This window comes from Hakea prostrata, chromosome 3 (assembly GCF_041222555.1).
Source record: "Hakea prostrata isolate BN-2017 chromosome 3, UWA_Hpros_2, whole genome shotgun sequence".
In the NCBI taxonomy this organism is placed as follows: domain Eukaryota; kingdom Viridiplantae; phylum Streptophyta; class Magnoliopsida; order Proteales; family Proteaceae; genus Hakea; species Hakea prostrata.
Window position 1 is genome coordinate 16550881 of NC_142602.1, and position 18391 is coordinate 16569271.

The 18391-nt window shown below is 36.0% G+C and overlaps 1 protein-coding gene and 1 long non-coding RNA gene across 2 annotated transcripts; both read right to left on the reverse strand.

The window, feature by feature from the left end:
* Nucleotides 1-305: 305 nt before the first annotated feature.
* Nucleotides 306-7578, reverse strand: LOC149021217 (uncharacterized). The gene is made up of 3 exons (XR_016172301.1): nucleotides 7108-7578; nucleotides 2919-3293; nucleotides 306-963 (listed from the first exon to the last, which is right to left on the reverse strand). It is a non-coding gene; the product is annotated as an uncharacterized LOC149021217 (long non-coding RNA).
* Nucleotides 7579-9026: 1448 nt separating this feature from the next.
* Nucleotides 9027-17492, reverse strand: LOC149021218 (beta-1,3-galactosyltransferase 7-like). The gene is made up of 11 exons (XM_089149481.1): nucleotides 17119-17492; nucleotides 16750-16846; nucleotides 16620-16678; nucleotides 16321-16514; nucleotides 16163-16226; nucleotides 11712-11784; nucleotides 11515-11635; nucleotides 10692-10779; nucleotides 10460-10585; nucleotides 10096-10205; nucleotides 9027-9959 (listed from the first exon to the last, which is right to left on the reverse strand). The coding sequence occupies exons 1-11, from the start codon at nucleotides 17211-17213 to the stop codon at nucleotides 9811-9813; spliced, it is 1176 nt and encodes a 391-aa protein (XP_089005607.1). The 5' UTR covers nucleotides 17214-17492; the 3' UTR covers nucleotides 9027-9810.
* Nucleotides 17493-18391: the final 899 nt, after the last annotated feature.

Here is an 18391-nt window from a genome sequence, read left to right on the forward strand (position 1 = left end):
TAACGGCTTTGAACTTAGATTTAGATTTAGATTCAGATTCAACCATGGAAAGCATTTTCCACCTCAAATAGCAGTCTTGTCATTTTTTCAATAAATAAATTGATCATCAAATCTCCTTAAATTTCATCATAATCACTTACGAAAAGTTTTTTTTTTTTTTTGGGGCACGCCTTTATAGTGCAAATCTGGAAGCAAAAAAATTTTCATCATATGCACTGTTTGGCCAAAAAGAAAAATCATAATCACACATGGGTTTGAATATTTGAAATTTAAAAGATTCATGAGAGTGTTAATGGGTTTGGGTTTGGGTTTGAATTAGATTCAGATTTGAGCCATAAAAGCTCAAGCAGACGGTCAGTCAAATTTTTCCTTCTAGAATGTTTCCACCTCAAATTTATTTTTTTTTTTCAATTGAATTTCTTCAATTTTCATCATGATGCCCTTAAAAAATAACTTGTGAAAAAGTGGGGTTCAGAGACTTAATATGCAAGAACCAGTAACAGAAAATCACTGGTACATCAACAAAATGTACATTACAATCAGAATTTTTCCAAATGAGGGAATTGATTTCTCTATATAAATCATAAAACCCCAAAATGAAAACACAGGGGAAGCAATTGTATTTCTTACTACAACAACACGAAAGCAGATTTGGTGTAGCTCACACCTTTTGAAAACCCAGATGATAATTACCCAGAGGCTTTCCATGATAAAGATTTTAGCATCCTATATTGAAACAGCAGTAGAAAATCAGATTTTTTATTTAGCAGAAAAGTTCATGATAGCCCTCAAAATGTTCCTACAGGAAGATTACGATACAGCAACATTAAGATCCAAGTTCAGAAAAGAAAGAAAAAAACATTATTCGCTTATAAACAGTGCATCCTTACCAGCCTCAGAAAGTCACTATGTTGTTCCTCTTCCATATCAATAGCTCGATCTAAATTGCTGTTGGATGTTGCACTGTACCAATGAATTTAAGAATTAAAATATATGAGCCCCCATTTTAGTAGACTATTCTTCACAAGAACCAAAACCATCTCACGGGGAGAAGAAAAGCATAAGCAGAGTGATGATATTTATTTAAGAAAACTGCCAAAGAGTCACAATAAGCAGAAAAACCAATAACAAGCATCATAACGCAGATAACAATAAAATCTCCTAGAATACAGGTAACTCCATCTATTGTTGAACATTCTTAAGGTAATTAAAAATCTCTAAGGTAATTAACTTAGAAGTGGAATTGAAAGGGGATAAGTTGGAAGACAATTGAGGTTGCACTATTTAAAACAGAGGCCACTGAGTTCAACATTATGTGGCAACATGTTATAAACCATGAAACTATTTAGATGATCATAATATTATAAACAGGGGTTGAAGTGACCAATGATTATATATACTTGCTTTATTATCTCAACCACTCTTCATCATTGAGTAGTGATCAATTTAATGTTAGTGAAAATGGGAGAAAAATAAACTAAAGGGACCTTCCATGCATGGATGGGGGAAACTTCTAAATGCCATCACATTGCCTGCAATATAATAATTGAGAAGTCAAAAATATTTAACTAACTAGATGCTACTCAGTAAGAGGTTATGCCATTAAAAGATACAGAAAGAGACAGGACAGAGTCTATATAGGTGTGATCTTTAACTAACTAGATCTTCAAACTAACAGGACCTTGCCCTCAAACATTTGCGTTGAGACTTGAGAGAGACTAAGAAAATATATTGCATAAATCTCTTGCCTTTTTAATTTGAAGTATAGGAACTGATGGGGGTAATGTAAACTTCTTTCTGGAAACTAAAAATACTGATGTACCCAAACTAGTCATCTGAAGAAAGTTTCTTCCAATGCTTAATGGAGATGGAAGATTGCAGGATTCTCCAACCACTCCACAGGCAGATTGGGATCAAATGTTTCACAAGATAATTGAATAACTAGGAAATCCCTTCTTTCTTGACTTATGAGGATTATGGAAAGATGTACGATGGGCACATCGAGGTTGGATGTTTGGGTACAGAGGAGACCGCCCATTGAAAGAACAAAGAAGCTGGAGAAAGTAGAAACCAAGATTTTAGGGCTTGAAGACACCAAGATTGGGCATAAATGGTGATTCTGAAGCCTAAAAAATTCTCAAGAGTATCTATACAAACTTTGTATCTGAAAAGATGCGTTTAGGGCTTGTACAAATGGGATCTGGCATTGCCAAAACCTGAAGCATTTTATACAACCCATAAATGAATAACCTTAATCTCAGAAAGGTGATAAACTCATCGGAAATGAATACCCTAATATCTGAAAGGGGCCAGAAAATGGCCTGAGCTGCTCTCCCTCTAAATTCTGTTACCATTGGTGTTCAGAGTATCTAAATTCCTCTAGAAATCAAGGCTTCTTCCTCCCCTTTGCAAGCTAAGCCATATTTTATTAAGATTACATAACCATGAGCAGTTACATATAATGTTCTCACTATTTTTCAAATAACACATTAAAATGCAGAAAAGTAAACCATCCCTAACCCTACCTAACTTACTAATCCTACGAAAATCTTAAAAAGACTAGACTGAAACAACAATGACAAACTAGTCGAATCAGTGCCCTTCTCTGCATGAGACTCCACCTCACTGATTGCTTGTCAATCCTACTGCTTTTGTCAAATATTTAAAAGCTCCATCAAATTTCAGCTTTCTAATGTAGGAACATACTAAATTGTGTTTGAAATAATAGTTTGTCCTCTATTATAGGAAATTAGTTAAGCATGTTGGAAATCATAGTTTTCATGTACCCAGAGAATAAAAATATTCTTCCATGATATATAGAAACTTTCTTCTAATATATTCAATATAATATTGTAAAAATATAAATTAGGAATTACCCTCTAATCAAGCATGGATGCTCAAATAGTGTTAAGCTTTACCTCCAAGAAATTTGTCCTTGATTAAATGTAGTTCCTTCACAACATTGCTTATATGCATTCGTTCTCTTGGCGATTCCATAGAACACTGCAATGCAATTTTAATTATTGCTGTTGTGCAATCTTTCAATTCATCTGTCTGATGACTAAGACCATCAATTGTGTCAATTTCTTCATCATGTCCTTCCTCAGGTAAGAGTGTTGGATCTAAAATTTGCATCACTTGCATAGGTAAAGCTACCTTTGCATAGTTATGGAGGTTCAAGTCATCTGCAAACATTGGATCTGTTGGCCTTTTCCCAATGAACATCTCTAATAGAAGAATCCCATAGCTAAATACATCCCCTTGTGTAGTTGCATTTCCATTAATACCATATTCTGGAATTTTAGAGACATTTTGCTATTAGTGTCACAAAAGAGAGTTACCATGTTTTTCATATAATACAAAAATGACAAGTGAACTATGGAAATTGTGAACAAATTATTCAATAATACCAACTTACAAGGCCAAAATCTGGGAAATTTAATTCTTTTAAAATCGATAAAAAAAATATGACTCACTCTACATAAATATACAAAATTTATTTATATTCAATCAAATATGCATCTAGAGCATGACCCAAAAACACTATAATAGTTGGATTGAAGTATAAACCTTGACATAGAAGATCTTTAGAACTTAAGTCCTATTAAAAAGAAATTCATAATTTGGTCATATTTAACACCCTACAATTGATTTTAATTCAAATTGTATAAAAGCTTAGTAATGGCATCTAGAAAACATAAGAATTCAAGATATTATTAACTCAAAATTAAAAATATTTGTTACCTGGAGCAACATAGCCAATAGAACCCTTTATCCCAGTGGTACTAATTTGAGCTTGGAATGAAATTGTCTTCAACTTTTAAAAGTAGCCTTGCCAAACCAAAATCACTAACATGTGCAATCATAGCACTATCAAGTAGAACATTGCTTGGCTTCAAGTCACAATGAACAATTTGCACATAACAATGGGAATGAAGGTTATCCAATGCAGAAGCTACATCAATTGCAATATTCAATCTTTGAAGAAGGCTTAAATGCCCTGGATAATTATGTGCCTCCATTGGCATATGCAACCAATAATCTAGGCTTCCATTGGGCATGAACTCATAAACAAGGGCTTTGAAATCTTGTCCTTTTGAATCAAGACTCGAACAACAAGTTAAAATCTTGACAAGATTTTGATGCTGAATGTTTTTTAATGCTTCACATTCAGCAATAAAGCTCTTGTAAGCTCGTGGATTTTGAAGGTTGAGTATCTTCACTGCAACAACTGTTTCATCTTGGCCGATGACCCCTTTATACACGGAACCAAAACTACCAGAACCCAAGAAATTGGCTGAAGAAAATCCTTCAGTGGCTTGGAAGAGCTCTCTATAAGAAATCATTGGGAATTGATTTCCAATTAATTGTGTAGATGGAGTTTTACCTTTTGATTTTCTTGTCCAAAGAACAACAAAAAAGACAGATATCAAAAGAAAACTAAGAACCACACTGATTATTTTCAAAACTAATTTGAAAGCATGAAGTTTTTCTTGCTTCTGAGATCCATGGTTTCTACATGCAGGCAGTTTAACTCCATGATTCCCCCACAAAGCTTGTCATTTCCCTTCACTGAAACCGCAGTTACATTTCCAAAGATTCCGTTTGTTGGCATTTCACCTTCAAGATTATTGAATGATAAATTCAAACTCTGTAATATTGAAAGATCTCCTAGATCCTTTGGGATTTGATTTGATAAGTTGTTGTGTGAAAGATCCAAATCTTGAAGCCCCTTTATAGATGTCAAAGACTGGGGAATGGTTCCTTCAAAGGAGTTACTGGCCATGTAAAGATGTTCCAAACTATTACATCCACCAATAAAGATGGGAATTTCTCCAGATAGTCTATTTTTGGATATATCCAATGTAGAAAGAGTCTTCAAGTTACCAATTTCAATTGGTAGACAACCTTCTAGTGAATTATAAGATAGGTCAAGAAATATCAATGATATGGCAGGCTTTTGAAATAGTTGCTTAGGTATTGAACCTTTAAGATGATTGTGACGAAGGATTAGGCGCTGTAAATGTTCAAATTTTCCAAGGCTGGGAGGAATCCTTCCATTCAAGTTGTTGGCTTCTAAATGAAGTTCAAACAAAAGAGTGAGATTTCCTAAAGATGATGGTATTTGTCCTGAAAGCTCATTTTCACTCAACTGTAAGCTTTGAAGTTTTTGGAGCTTGCCAAGCCCTGATGGAATAATACCCTGAAGAAAGTTTCGATGTAGGTCCAAAAAGATTAAATTAACAAGGTTCTTTATCCCAGAAGGGATGGTTCCTGACATTTGATTTTCATTGAAACCAAGTCGAGAGAGCTTTGTGGATAGATTGGCCTTGAAGTTGGGAAGGGGACCCTTAAAACCATTATTTCCTAGGGACAATACCTCTAGACTTGTACAGTTTACCAAAGAATCTACAAAAGCTAAATCATTAGCAGATTCCCCCGTTCCAAATTGATTTTCATTAATTTGGAATACTCGGAGATTTTGAAAACTTCCCAACCTGTCGAGGGACTGGTCCAACAAAACTGTTATATCCAAGATCAAACATTTCGAGTGTTGAGATATTAGAGATGGAACTAGGAATCCTTCCAGAGAAAAAGTTTCTTCCAATAAATAGATGTTCAAGATTTGGAAGTGTGAGCCCAATCTCTTTTGGAAGGCTCCCATGTAGATGGTTCATTGCCAAAGAAATAATCCGAAGAGATGAGAGGTTGAATAATGAGAGAGGGAGCATACCAAATAACTTGTTTTCATTAAGAGAGAGCCAAAGTAAGTTTTTGAGTTGACCAAAGGATTCTGGAATTCTCCCATGTAGTTCATTTCCAGACAAAGAAATGATTTGGAGGGTGGAAATGTTCCCAAGCTGTGGGGGTATTTCTCCTGTTATGCGATTATGAATAATAGAAATGAGCTCCAACTTTGATAAAGCCATAATTAGTTCAACAGAAATCTCCCCAATGAGATTGTTATTGCTGAAGTGGATTTCTCTTAGATGAGTGCAGTTGGCTAAGCTGGTAGGAAGTACTCCGGTGAGATTATTCTTTCCAAAATCAATGTACTGAAGTCGAATCAGATTACCAACTTCTTGGGGGATTTGGCCATGGAAATTATTGCTTGTCATGTTGATAACACGCAGAAAACTGAGGTTCCCAATAAAAGTAGAAATGTTACCTCCCAATCCTGACTCAGTTAACTTCAACTGAGTAACCCGCTGGTGACGCTGGCCACATGTGATCCCTTCCCAGCTGCAGAAATGGTTGGAATCGTTCCAGGATTGTAGTACTCCATAAGGATCATCAGTTTGTTCCTTGAAGCTGAGCAAAGCAAGTCGATCAGTCTCGTTCCCTAGAGTCCTTGTACTGGTAGCGGATTCTAGCCACGATGTGCCCCCCAAAAGGAGAACGAGAAGTAGAAGCCAAAGTGCCATCAGAATCAAAATTCAAGACTCGCAGATGGAATGAAAACCATGCAATCCTGAGTTGCAGTAGCTACCAAGGCTAATCAATTTAAAAGATAGATTTGAGGCCAAGTCTTTCCGTTTTTATTTCTGCTTTCATTTCTGCTTTCATTTCTGACCATTAGTCAAGTCTTTTCTCTTTTTTCTTTTCTTTTTTTGTTGTTGTCAGTCATCCACTCTTTCCACTTGGTGTCATCAACTTGCTTCTGTTTCTCCTTTCTCTTTATCATTTCCTAGTGTAAAACGGAAGAAAATTGAACTTCCTGTGCTGCCACTTTGATGTTTTTTTTTTGTCTCTTTTCCCTGTATTTTTTACTCCTTTATAATCTATAGACCGCCTAAGCCTGAGCCTTTTCTCATGGCTTTTAATTCCAATAGATTCCTTTCTCACGAGAAAAGGTTGATGGAGTTCTTGAACGGTTCACATAGAAATCAAACTAGCCTCATCTAATTGGACGTGTTTAATGGGTGGAGGAAGTCATTAAGTCCGACTTGGATTTCACACTCTGTAAACCAGAAGTCAAGATAAACGTCCCTAAGAAATAAACGGGAGAAAATTTGGAATCCTCATCAGCAATGGGACAATCGGCACCCGCTAGGGCATCCACAATCATACGAATTTCAAGAAGATAAGCAGAGAGAGTAGAAGAACCTTTGTTTAGCTTCAAAAACGATCCTTAAGATCCATTATACGAGATCTAGACGCCGGAGCAAAAACTCTTTCAAGACGAACCCAGGCATCTGCAGAGTTCTTCGCATTGACGACAAGTGACGACATGAGGAAGCGTAGCCTCAGTCAAAACGAAACCAACGAAGAAAGTATGTGTTGATCTTGTCTTTCCCCCCCATCGATCGCCAGCACTAGCATCAGATTCATCAGGACATTCAACAGAACCAGTTACATAACCAAGGAGACCGTGACCGCGGAGCAGAGGAAGAAATTGAGCCTTCCACATCAGGTAATTTGTTGCAGACAGCTTGAGCGGCAGCGACGGAGCAACATTGAGAGAAATCACCGCCGGAAGAGCGGAGCCAGAGGCGTCAATATCAGAGGGAGCAGAAGAAGCCATTACAGGATCGAAAGAAAACTCAGTTAGAGAAAAAAACTCCGATGCCATGTTAACCAATGTAAAGTAAATGTATTGCTGTAGAGATTCGGTACAGTACTTATTACAACTTACAACTTACAACTTATAAATACAAGAATACAAGACTTAATAATGGTATATGTATATTCTACTTGATACACGTATGGTCAACAAAGCAATGTTGAATAATGTTGAATATTTGAAATCTAAAAGGTATTACCAAAAAAAAAAAAAAAATCTAAAAGGTTAATGAGAAATCCAGAGGAATGACTCAGCTGGCAAAAGACCAACTCTTTTACATAGGAGGTTAGGGTTTGAATCCTCTTGGGACCAGGGTGAAGCCTTTGCCTATATTAATTATATTAAGCTCCCCTAAGGATGTAATCGAGGTGTGCGTAAACAAACCCAGATGAACCTCAGATCCAAAAAAAAAGTCCATGAGAGTATTAAATGGGTTTGAAGTGGAATTAGATTCAGAACCATACAAGCTCAAGTACGGTCAATCATATTGTTCCTTCTCAAATAACCTAGATGAACCTCAGATCCAACAAAAAAAAATCCATAAAGAGTGTTCAATGGGTTTGGAGTTGTATTAGATTCAGAACCATACAAGCTCAAGTACGACCAATCATATTTTCCTTTCTGGAATGATTTCCACCTCACAATTTTTTCTTTCTTTTTTTCAATTGATAAATTTCTTCAAAGATTATTGGTCGATCACATTTTATTTATGCAATCTTATTTAGTTATTGAGAATCTAGCTGCATAATAGTTTCCATTGTAAGGGTTCATGAAAGTGTATGTGGTTTTGGATTTGAATTAGATTCAGATCTAACCCGACAAACTCATGTAAAAGGTCAATCATATTTTCCCTTCTGGAATGTTTTCTACCTCACATTTTTTTCCTTTTTTGGATAAATCTCTTCATATTTTATTGTTAAGGGAACTGTTCTCTAAGAACTTACAAGTTACAATCACCTCAATTTGTATGTCAAGATCCAAATCCAAACTTGGAATTTGAAAAATATAAACTAGCTCTGAGGCATGATAATAACCAAGTAGTCAGTAATTAGAACCTTTCTAAGGATAGAAAGTCCTAGTTATGACAGAAACTATAAAATTGTTAAAGAAGGTACCTGGGCAACTGAAAAAGCTGCAGCAGCAAAATGGCCAATGATGGATTAGTAAAGCGGTGTCCAGCCTCTCTAGGGGAGGTCTTAAGTTTGCGCCCGTTAAGCGGCATTAATTATATACAAGCTCCCTCGTAAGCAACTCTTATCATTACGTATGTTTTTTTAACCATATGAGTCGGCTGCATCACCTTTTATTGGTCAAGTCTTTTCTCTTATTTCATTGTCAATCATCAAGTCTTTTCAATTTTCATCAGGCATCCTCAACTTGCTTCCATTTCCCCTTTCTCTTCATCACTTTCTGGTGCTGCCACTTTGATATAGTCCACAGAGAAATCAAACAAAGCCTCGTCTAATTGAACGTGTTTCATGGGTGGAGGAAGTCATTAAGTCTAACTTGGATTTCATACTCTGTAAACCAAAAGTCAAGACAAATGTTCCTTAGAAGTCAACGGGAGAAAATATATATAATCCTAAGACACGCAATGTTGAATATTTGAAATTTAATGAGTTCATGAGTTTTTTTCTTTTTTCTTTTTTGGGTAAAGTTCATGAGAGTGAATAGGTATGGAATTGAATAAGATTCAGATTCAACCATACAAGCTCCAATAGACTGTCAATCATATTTTTCCTTCTGGAATGCTTTCTACCTCACTTTTTTTTTTTCAATAGATCTCTTCAAATTTCATGATGGTCGATCCTTCAAAGAAAAGCTTATGGAAAAGTGGGGGTTCAGAGCGTTTATATGCTGAATCAGTAACAGAAAATCACTTGTACATCAATAAAATGTACATTACAATCAGAATTTCCCCACATGAAAGAATTGATTTCTCTATATAAATCACTAACAAGATCCTAAAACCCCCAAAATGGAAAACACAGGGGAAGCAATTGTATTTCTTACAACAAGAAGAAAAAAGCAGATTCAGTGTAGCTCATGCCTTTCGAAAACCAGATGATAATTACCCAGAGGCTTTCCATGACATGTACTGCCGTGGTACCCAGATGAGCCATCTATATGTGCATTTGCCCTCTCAGCTGATTTGTCAAAACTACCAGCAGATACCTCTACATGAGGAAACTTTCTGAATCTGTGAAAGCCATGGACATCGTTGCCTATCTCCATCCCCAATAATTTTACAATAGAGCACTCCAAACAGCTCCATCTCCTTCACCACATCTTGTATGAACATCCAACATCCTCTCCACTGATTTGCAGATTCCACTGCAGGCCCAATCAAATGATGCAATGCATACATTGCCTGCCTGTGACTTCCACTCACAATCTGAACAATAGCCACCACCACCACCCCAACACCCCCCCCCCCAAAAAAAAAAAAGGAAAGAGAAAAGAAACAACAGTCAGAGATGGAAACCCTATCTACGAAGACCCGCATGATACAAAACTTGGAGAAACTGTACCTGGAGGAGTCCCGCAGCACATATTGCGTTCATCAATGTGCTCGACTTCGAGACCAATGAGCCAAGCACCAAGAGACACATCTTCATTAGCATATTTGTGCAGTATGACCCTACAGTCACAAACAGCAACACCTGATTTACAAGTTGTGACATGAGGTAGTACACATATACTCTCTGAGAGCATTACTTTTTAGCCAGTAAACTAAAAGAATATGAATCCTTTGCAATCCATGTCTGAAGCCTATACTAATCATTAGTACAGCAATACCCTGGATTGCAAGGTTCATGAAAATCTAAGAAACTCGGCTAGACAAAATTGGACAGAACTTTTACTTCTCATGACGGAATAATTCCTTGTTCTTACTGGTTAATTGAGATATATCTAGCGACGTCCTTCGAGATTGCATAAATCTGTCCAGTTGCATGCCGGAAATATTTGTTTCCCTCCTCCCCAAATTTCCAGTACTCTGGCTCATGGTACTTGACACTCCTGCAGAAGAGTAAAAAGGATATGTATCAGGCACATGTTACAGTACGTAAAATAGAAAGGCAATCTGAAGAAAACCAATCATAAAGCTGAATTCACAGACTATTACTTTTGAGAAAGTACAGGTCCCGATTTCATACAGCCCATGTAGACTCTAGGCTTAGAACGGTGACGAGCAAGAGTAGCAGCTAGCGTACCTGCATTACACAACAGATATAATAGCCAAACCTAATAACAATAATAAATCATAAGCATTAAAAAAAAGGATAATTATTGTTTCCCTCTTGTATTATAGCTTAATTACTACTTTATCCCCTAACTTTTTAGAATTTCTATCCAACCTTAGGCATTGCTTGTAATTGCTGATGTCCCCCTACCTTTAAGTTCCTTAGTTAAGTGATGACATGGCATTTTTGATTTACTTAAAAACCCCCCAAAGAACCCTGAAATTTTATATTACTTAAATACACTTCATATTAAATTACATTACCATCCAAAATAATTAGGGGAAAATTAACACTGAACCCAAAATGCTAAACGGTCTTCTTCTCTAATATATATTAATAAATAAAACAAAAAAAGAAAAAAGGAATGCAAATCTCATCTTCATTTTTTGGTAAACCCGGTTTCATCTCATCAGGATCCGACTTTTCGGAATCTAAGATGACAAGAATTTAAGGGTAAATTTGGTATTTCTATGGTATTGTTGTTTGGCTTCTTAATTCTAAAAGGGCAAAATAGACATTAATCCTCCAAACATAACGGTTTCTCAACAACGTTAGGAGTGAGGGGGAAAATAGTAATCTCATAAAGAACAGGGTCCCTTTAGTAATAAACTATAATATAGGGGGGCAAAAGTAATTATCCCTACAAAAAAAAGTTACCAAATTTGTCAACACAATACAGGTGAGAAAAAAAAAGAAGGTACATACCCACATTGACGTGGACATCATCATCCACCTTGACATAGAAGTCAGCATCCCATATTGAAACAGCAGTAGAAAAGAAGGTTTTTGTTTTAGCTGAAAGTTCATGATAGCCCTCGACATGTTCCTACAGGATGACACAGCAACATTAAGATCCAAGTTCAGACAAAAACATTATTCATTTGTAATGAGTGCATCCTTACCAGCCTCAGAAAGTCATTATGTTGTTCCTCTTCCATATCAATAGCTCGATCTAAAATGCTGTTGGATGTCGCACTGTCCCGATGAATTTAAGAACAAAAATAGATGAGGTCCCATTTTAGTAAACCATTCTTCACAAGAACCACAGCCATCTCACAGAGAGGAGAAATGCATAAGCAAAGTAATGACATATAAGAAATCTGTCAACAGAGTCATAATAAGCAGAAAAACCAATACCAATAACAAGTATCCTATGGCATATAATAATAAAGTTTCCTAGAATACACATTAATCCATTTATTTTTGGGCATTCTTCACCCTTTAGGTAATTAAATTATTTGGGTGACTTAGAAGTTAGAAGTGGAACAGATAGGAGATAAGTTAAAGCCATTTGAGGTTGTACACCGAGTAAACCAGTATGGGATAATTTGTTGTAGATTTAATGAGAAAATAAACCAAGAGTTAAGACTGGAAACAACTTGAGAAGAAACAGCATCATAGATCAATAACATCAAGTTGACACAAAACATACTCTAAATGGGAAAACAAGATCCACATAGCCTACCTCATTTAGTTGGGAATAGGCTTAAGTTTAGTCGAAAATCAAACTGAGCTGGGATAACTCAGCAGCTTCACAACTTTAGTACACACTTTAGTTTGTTCTCTCTACTTCCCACATCTCAAATGAGGGAACAGATCTTAGGGTGGATTTACAAGATTAGGTTTTGCATGGCAACTTTGGGAAAATAAAAATGTTTCATATTAGAACTGTACAAATTTCTCAAAATAAGTAAATGGCACAGAGCATCCAACATAGATAAACCCAGGAATTTGATATTATGAAATATCTTTTCTAAATAATTCAACCAATATGACATTAATCAGATAATCATAATATATAAACAGGGGTTCAAGTGACCAGTGATTAAAGCTACATGCTTTATTATCTCAACCACTCTTTCTCATTGTTAGTGGTCATGTTACTATAGGTGAAGAATGGGAGAAAACCAAAGGGATCTTCTGTAACTTCTAAATACTATCACTCTGCCTGCAATATAACTGAGAAGTTAAAAAAATATTTAACTGGACAAACGGTTATAAGATGCTACTAAGAGTCTGTATCGCATTTCAACTTCCTAGATCTTCACACTAATATGACCATTCCCTCAAAAATTTGCACAGGAAAAAAAAAAAAAACTATGAAAATATATTGCCTAAATCTCTTCCTTCGAAGTATCAGAATTTTAGGGGGGGCAACGTAACTTCTTGCAGGAAAAAGAAAATATGGATGGACCCAAATTAATAATCTGAAGAAAGTGTCCTCAAACGCTTAATTAACTCTCAATGGAGATGGAAGACTGCAGGATATACCATATATTCCACATGCAGAATTTTCATCAAAACTTTCACAAGACATCTAAATAATTCAAGAAAATCCCTTCTTTCTTGAATTAGTAGCACTGCTTCAGAATACAGTATACAAGAAAGAACTTAAAAAGTTGATTCTGAATCGAAAGTCTAAAGCCTAACTAGATATATCCCCAGGTCTGGTTTCAACTCCATAAACAAGTTTCTCCCTGATACATACCTATCTCTAATTATATGATAACAGAATCCCTCAAAATGGTTCTGACAATATGGACATATATATATTTATATATAGTTTCAACTCTCAAGCTGATGACAGTGATTTTGAATCTTATCATTCAACTTTGGAAGATGACTGCTGGGTAGAATCTAGAGCTCAACTAGATATCTCAGCTGAATCTTATTAATCCCTCAAGCTACTCCTGGAGTCATACATTGCCTCTATGGTACAGGGGAAAGCAATTCCCAGTAAAACAGAATTCTTCTTTCCAAAGTGTTCCCTTGACATTCAATCACTAGATCACAAAAGAGTATGTTTTCCCAAACACCAGCACATTATCATTCGAAGGAAATACAAGACAGTAGAAAACCTTTTACTGCATTCTGTGTGAATAAAATTTAAGGGAAGATCTAGAATAGATAGAGATATATAAAATTGACCAAGTGATACCAAACATGGCCTTGTAGCTCAAATCAGAAAACTGATGCTGAGTTATGTACTTGTCAAAAAACACTTGAGTTTGAAGCTAGTTCAAGAGGCTAACAAGTACACAACCTTCTGGGATTTTTATCATGAATTAATTGGGTTCCCTTTCGGTAAGTGGCAAAAGAAGAATCTGTTACTGTGTTCATTTATCTGGTACTTCATTTAGCATGAAGCATTATTAACATTTGTTTCCCAAAAAAAAAGTGAAAAGCATCTGGTTGCTTGCCTTTCATGTCTCCAATCATATAACCAAGTAACCTCCTAGTGGAACATGGCAGACTTTTACCTCAGAACTGGATGTATGGTCCTGTCGAAGTAATCAAGGTCCTCAAGGAAACAATTTGATTTTCACTATGCAGATGGAGCTTCAATGTCAAAAGTAAGTTGTCAATCCTAAGATGGCAAGATATATCTAACCACCACCTCAACATTTAGTTGAATAAGGCTGAGTTTTTTTGGTTGTATCAAGCATGTAATATCTGTATCAGTCTCCTATCGGACCATATTAACGCCTATCAATTAATACAAATTGTCCTTAACCAATAACTGAATGACTATTGTATTGAAACGCAATGTTACCAATACATATCAGCCAACACAATACACACAGATACTTGAGCTTTGCTTTAAACTACAGCAATATTGGACTCTGGATGTATAAGCTGTATATATCATTTGTATAACGAAAGATGATTAATGAACAAATTCAACTAAGCAGTATTCCCCTTGGAGGGTAATACCCTCACAACAACTGAAGGAGCCAAAGCTACATAATACATTGGACTTTTTTTTTTCCTTTCTTTTTTCTTTTGGGAGGGGGAATTGGGAGGGGTGGAATTTAAATGGAAGAGAAGGAGATGCAGCGGCCCACATAGATAGAAGTCAATCACTTCATTTAAGTCCAAACTGCATGTCCTTTGCAATGTTAGTTACTGGAATTAAATCCTACCCAGTGAACAAGTCTTTCACACATAGTGAATCTTGTGGGGCTTAAAAGCCCCATCTCTACCAATAGGTCTAAGGTTCAGGCTTCTGAGTTCATGTCTCCCCTCCCCCCCCCCCCCCCAAACAAACAAAAAAAAACAAAACTTACCTATCCCCAAAAACTAAAATAATAAATAAACCCTACCCTACTTTCTCGATCAAGTAGGTAATTATCACAACCCAGGTACCCATTTCTAAACATCAGATAGAGATCTCCAAGCTTGACTGATGCTAGGCTATTGAGAAACATTATGAACTTGCAAAGCTTGTTATAGATGCTATGGTGATGGTAGCTACTGTTTTCATGATGTTCATTTCGGTTAATTAGTTTGTTCCTTTGGCCCATTGGCACCGCCAACGCACCGAAAGATGCCATGGTTATGGCAGCCACCGTTTTCATGATGTTCATGCATGGTGTGAGAGAAAATAATTAATTTGGGGCCTGTCGTAACATCATTTTATGGCTTTTCATCAGCAATTTCAGCCAAGCAAATACTGATTCAAACAAACACCATGCATATTCTGCAATTTTCTCCTTGATAGACATTAACAAATTATATTTCTCCTTCATTTTAAGCAAAACCATACCAGATAAGAAGACTGACATCACTATCATGATTACAATGAAGGGGTTTTGATAGCTTGACAGAAAACTGCCCACTTAACAGATATGCCTACGCATGGTCAAATATCACTCATCATTGCCCCTTGATGCTTGTATTTTGTGGCATTCACTACTATTATTGGGCCATAGATTTAGTATCAATAAACATAACATCAAAACGATTTAGAGTGTGAATTACTTTTACCACTCCAACCCTAGACAAGAATGGCAAAACAGCTACTAGATCAACTTATTTTTTGACAGAGTTTATCTTCATTTTTTTATTATGTTGTTCAACAGGTTTCAAGTTGTCCAGCAAACTTTTCTATTTCCATTCCTAGTTTTGAGGAACACCTATTGTAGAATAACCTACCATTTCACCATCCATCAAATAACAATACAGAAAGGGAAAATAAGCCAGCTAGGAAGGAAAAAAAAATCCTGAGTATCCAAGTTCATTGCTTCCAAAATCATCTTTTATCTCACTGACTACCATATGTATGGATGGGTAAGAAGAACTACTGATAATATGTCTTGCGTTTTACAAAAAATGTAAAATAACCCAGGAAGCATATAAGATAATAGAAGTCATGCGAAATTCAATTAAATAACACAAGTTCTCAATCATAAACAGCACATTCAATAAGCAACACACAACTAGATAGAAATAAGCAAGGCCTAAATAAGAACAATAAATCTCAATCAAACAAAATTGGAAACTTGGAAGGAAACAGCCATGGAGAACATGCCAGCTTGACACAAGCTCAGAGTGACTAATGTAAGCAATGTACCTGTGACCAATCATGAAGCGAATTACAATACCCTTCTCTCGCTCCAGTCGAAGTAATTTCTCCCCTAAATTACAAAACCCAATTAGGTAACAACACACATCATAGGGTATATGTATAGATCCATAAAGTGTACAACGTGCAGAGTGAGAAAAAGGCACCTTGAGGCATCCAAGTCTGTCTGACTGAATCACGCCTCTTCCTGCTACTAAATGCAGTGTTAATTCCAATGACCACAAATGCCTTATTTGGTGGGCCATCATGAGCTGTATAAGAATCACCAGTCCTCGTCTCCTGAGCACCCCTTGCTGCAGCCAGCTCCATTTGAAGTGATGAAATAGTTTTATCTAAAGATCTACCAGCCCCCAAAAAATTCATCAGAAAATGAACCAAGAAACAGAAGAAAAGAAATACCCATCAAACTGGGCATTATTAGAATTTAAAACTATTGAATACTCACTGAATTGCTTCGTGTGTTTTATAAACTTCCCCCATTATATCCTTACCCTGTCCATGTTTCTGATACAGAGAAAATACAATTCAGCGGGAAAAAAATAAAACATTATAACAATAAAATGTCACAAACAAACCTCTTTTGTGGTACAATCCTCAGAAACAGCTTTCAACTCCTGTTCCTGCCGTTGACGAGTTATGATCTGAACATTGGATTCGGGAGATGACCATATCCTGCAATCACCCATTTTAGATCAGATTCAACAAAATTAAAAATAAAACCCCATTGAAGATTTACATCCGCAGCTGCAATCCAAATCCAATTAACTAGATTAACCAAGAAAGGGCAGGGATTTTAAAGACGAACACAACTTGTAACCAAGAAAGGGCAGGGATTTAAAGACGAACACAACATGTAACCAAGACCCACTAGAAACAAAAGCTAGATACCCAAAACCCATATCATATTCCAGGAAAAAGATTCAAAATCTTTTGGAAAAATGAACCTGTTTGTGAAGAACATTCCAAGAGTGAAGCTGGATATGCAAAGGATAAGAACCCATTTCACTGATACTTTCTCACTGCTTCGATTCTTCACCATTTGGATAAAGAAAGCAAATCTTTCTCTCAACAGTTGTGACTTGTGAGTCTCTGCTTTGCTTTGTTTAGAAAGAAAACAGAAAAGAATTGAATTTGTATTGAAACGAATCAAAGAAAGAATTTGAGCTGAAAAAGAGAGGACTCAGGGAGATGTCGAGGCAAACGGTTCCTTCGCTTCAGACCGTCAAGGTTGACGACAACAAATCTCAAAATGCTATTTAAACTGCTTTAAATCCTTCAATCGTGCCGTTAGTCCTGCTCGCCGTCATCTGCAGTGGGACCCATAAGATTAATCATTCTTCCAAAACACAATTCTCTGAAAGACGCACTAGTTCTTATCAAGTTTCTGAGTTCTAATACCAGATAGAAATTATAAAACTGATTAAGAAAAGAAAAAAAAACACATGATTTTCCGAATTTTAATAATAAAGAAATTCATACTACAGTAACGTTTGAATTTTAAAACCTTGAAATTGAAGGGCATGGTGCATGAATCCAAAGAGGCAGAAGAAGATGTTTCTTGGCTGCCATCATCATGAGGTCTGAACTTGGAAGTCATGTTTGGGTTTTCTCGGAAGTTACTAACAAAGACTAATCTCTGCTGAAGCAAATTAGAGGAGGAAGAAGAGTTCCTTGAAGCTGATAATTATGTTTAAGGGGTTTGATTAAGTTTATTAATCAACCATCAAACCGGTCATAAATCAAATCATAATATAATATTGAGTAGAGAGATTACCAAATTTGATCACATTGCAAATCCAATCACTAACTCAATCAAATCTTTTACCCAAAAAAAAAAAAACTCAATCAAATCAAAGCTTTAGTAGGTTTTGGTTATTGAATTAATTCCTCAAATGTATGTAAATAGAAAGTGGAATCTAGTAATTAGATTTGAATTTCAAAAAAAAAAAAGAGTAATTAGATTTGAAAATCATGACATGAGTAACAGAATTCCTTATAACCAAGTCAATCGGAGGATCATAAAACAGTTGACTTGTGAAAAATAATTTTCTCTTCCATGATTCATGGTTCTCTCAACTTATTTCAAAGGTAGGCATGAAAATTGAGAACACTTTGGTGAAATTTTAAGCAGAGGTAGGCATGAAGTGTTTTCATCAAAATTTGAAACCCGCAAGTCATGGTAATCGTGACTACTTGGAGAAATTCCACTTTTGAAAT

Bases quoted from the DNA above. Each gene is read 5' to 3' on its own strand.
- LOC149021218 (XM_089149481.1), bottom strand. From the start codon at position 17,213: ATGGTGAAGAATCGAAGCAGTGAGAAAGTATCAGTGAAATGGGTTCTT. The intron at 16,679-16,749 runs GTTTGTTTGTGA...TCTCTGTATCAG, and splicing joins AGGATTGTACCACAAAAGAG to AAACATGGACAGGGTAAGGA. The intron at 16,515-16,619 runs GTGAGTATTCAA...GGGGGCTGGTAG, and splicing joins AAAACACACGAAGCAATTCA to ATCTTTAGATAAAACTATTT.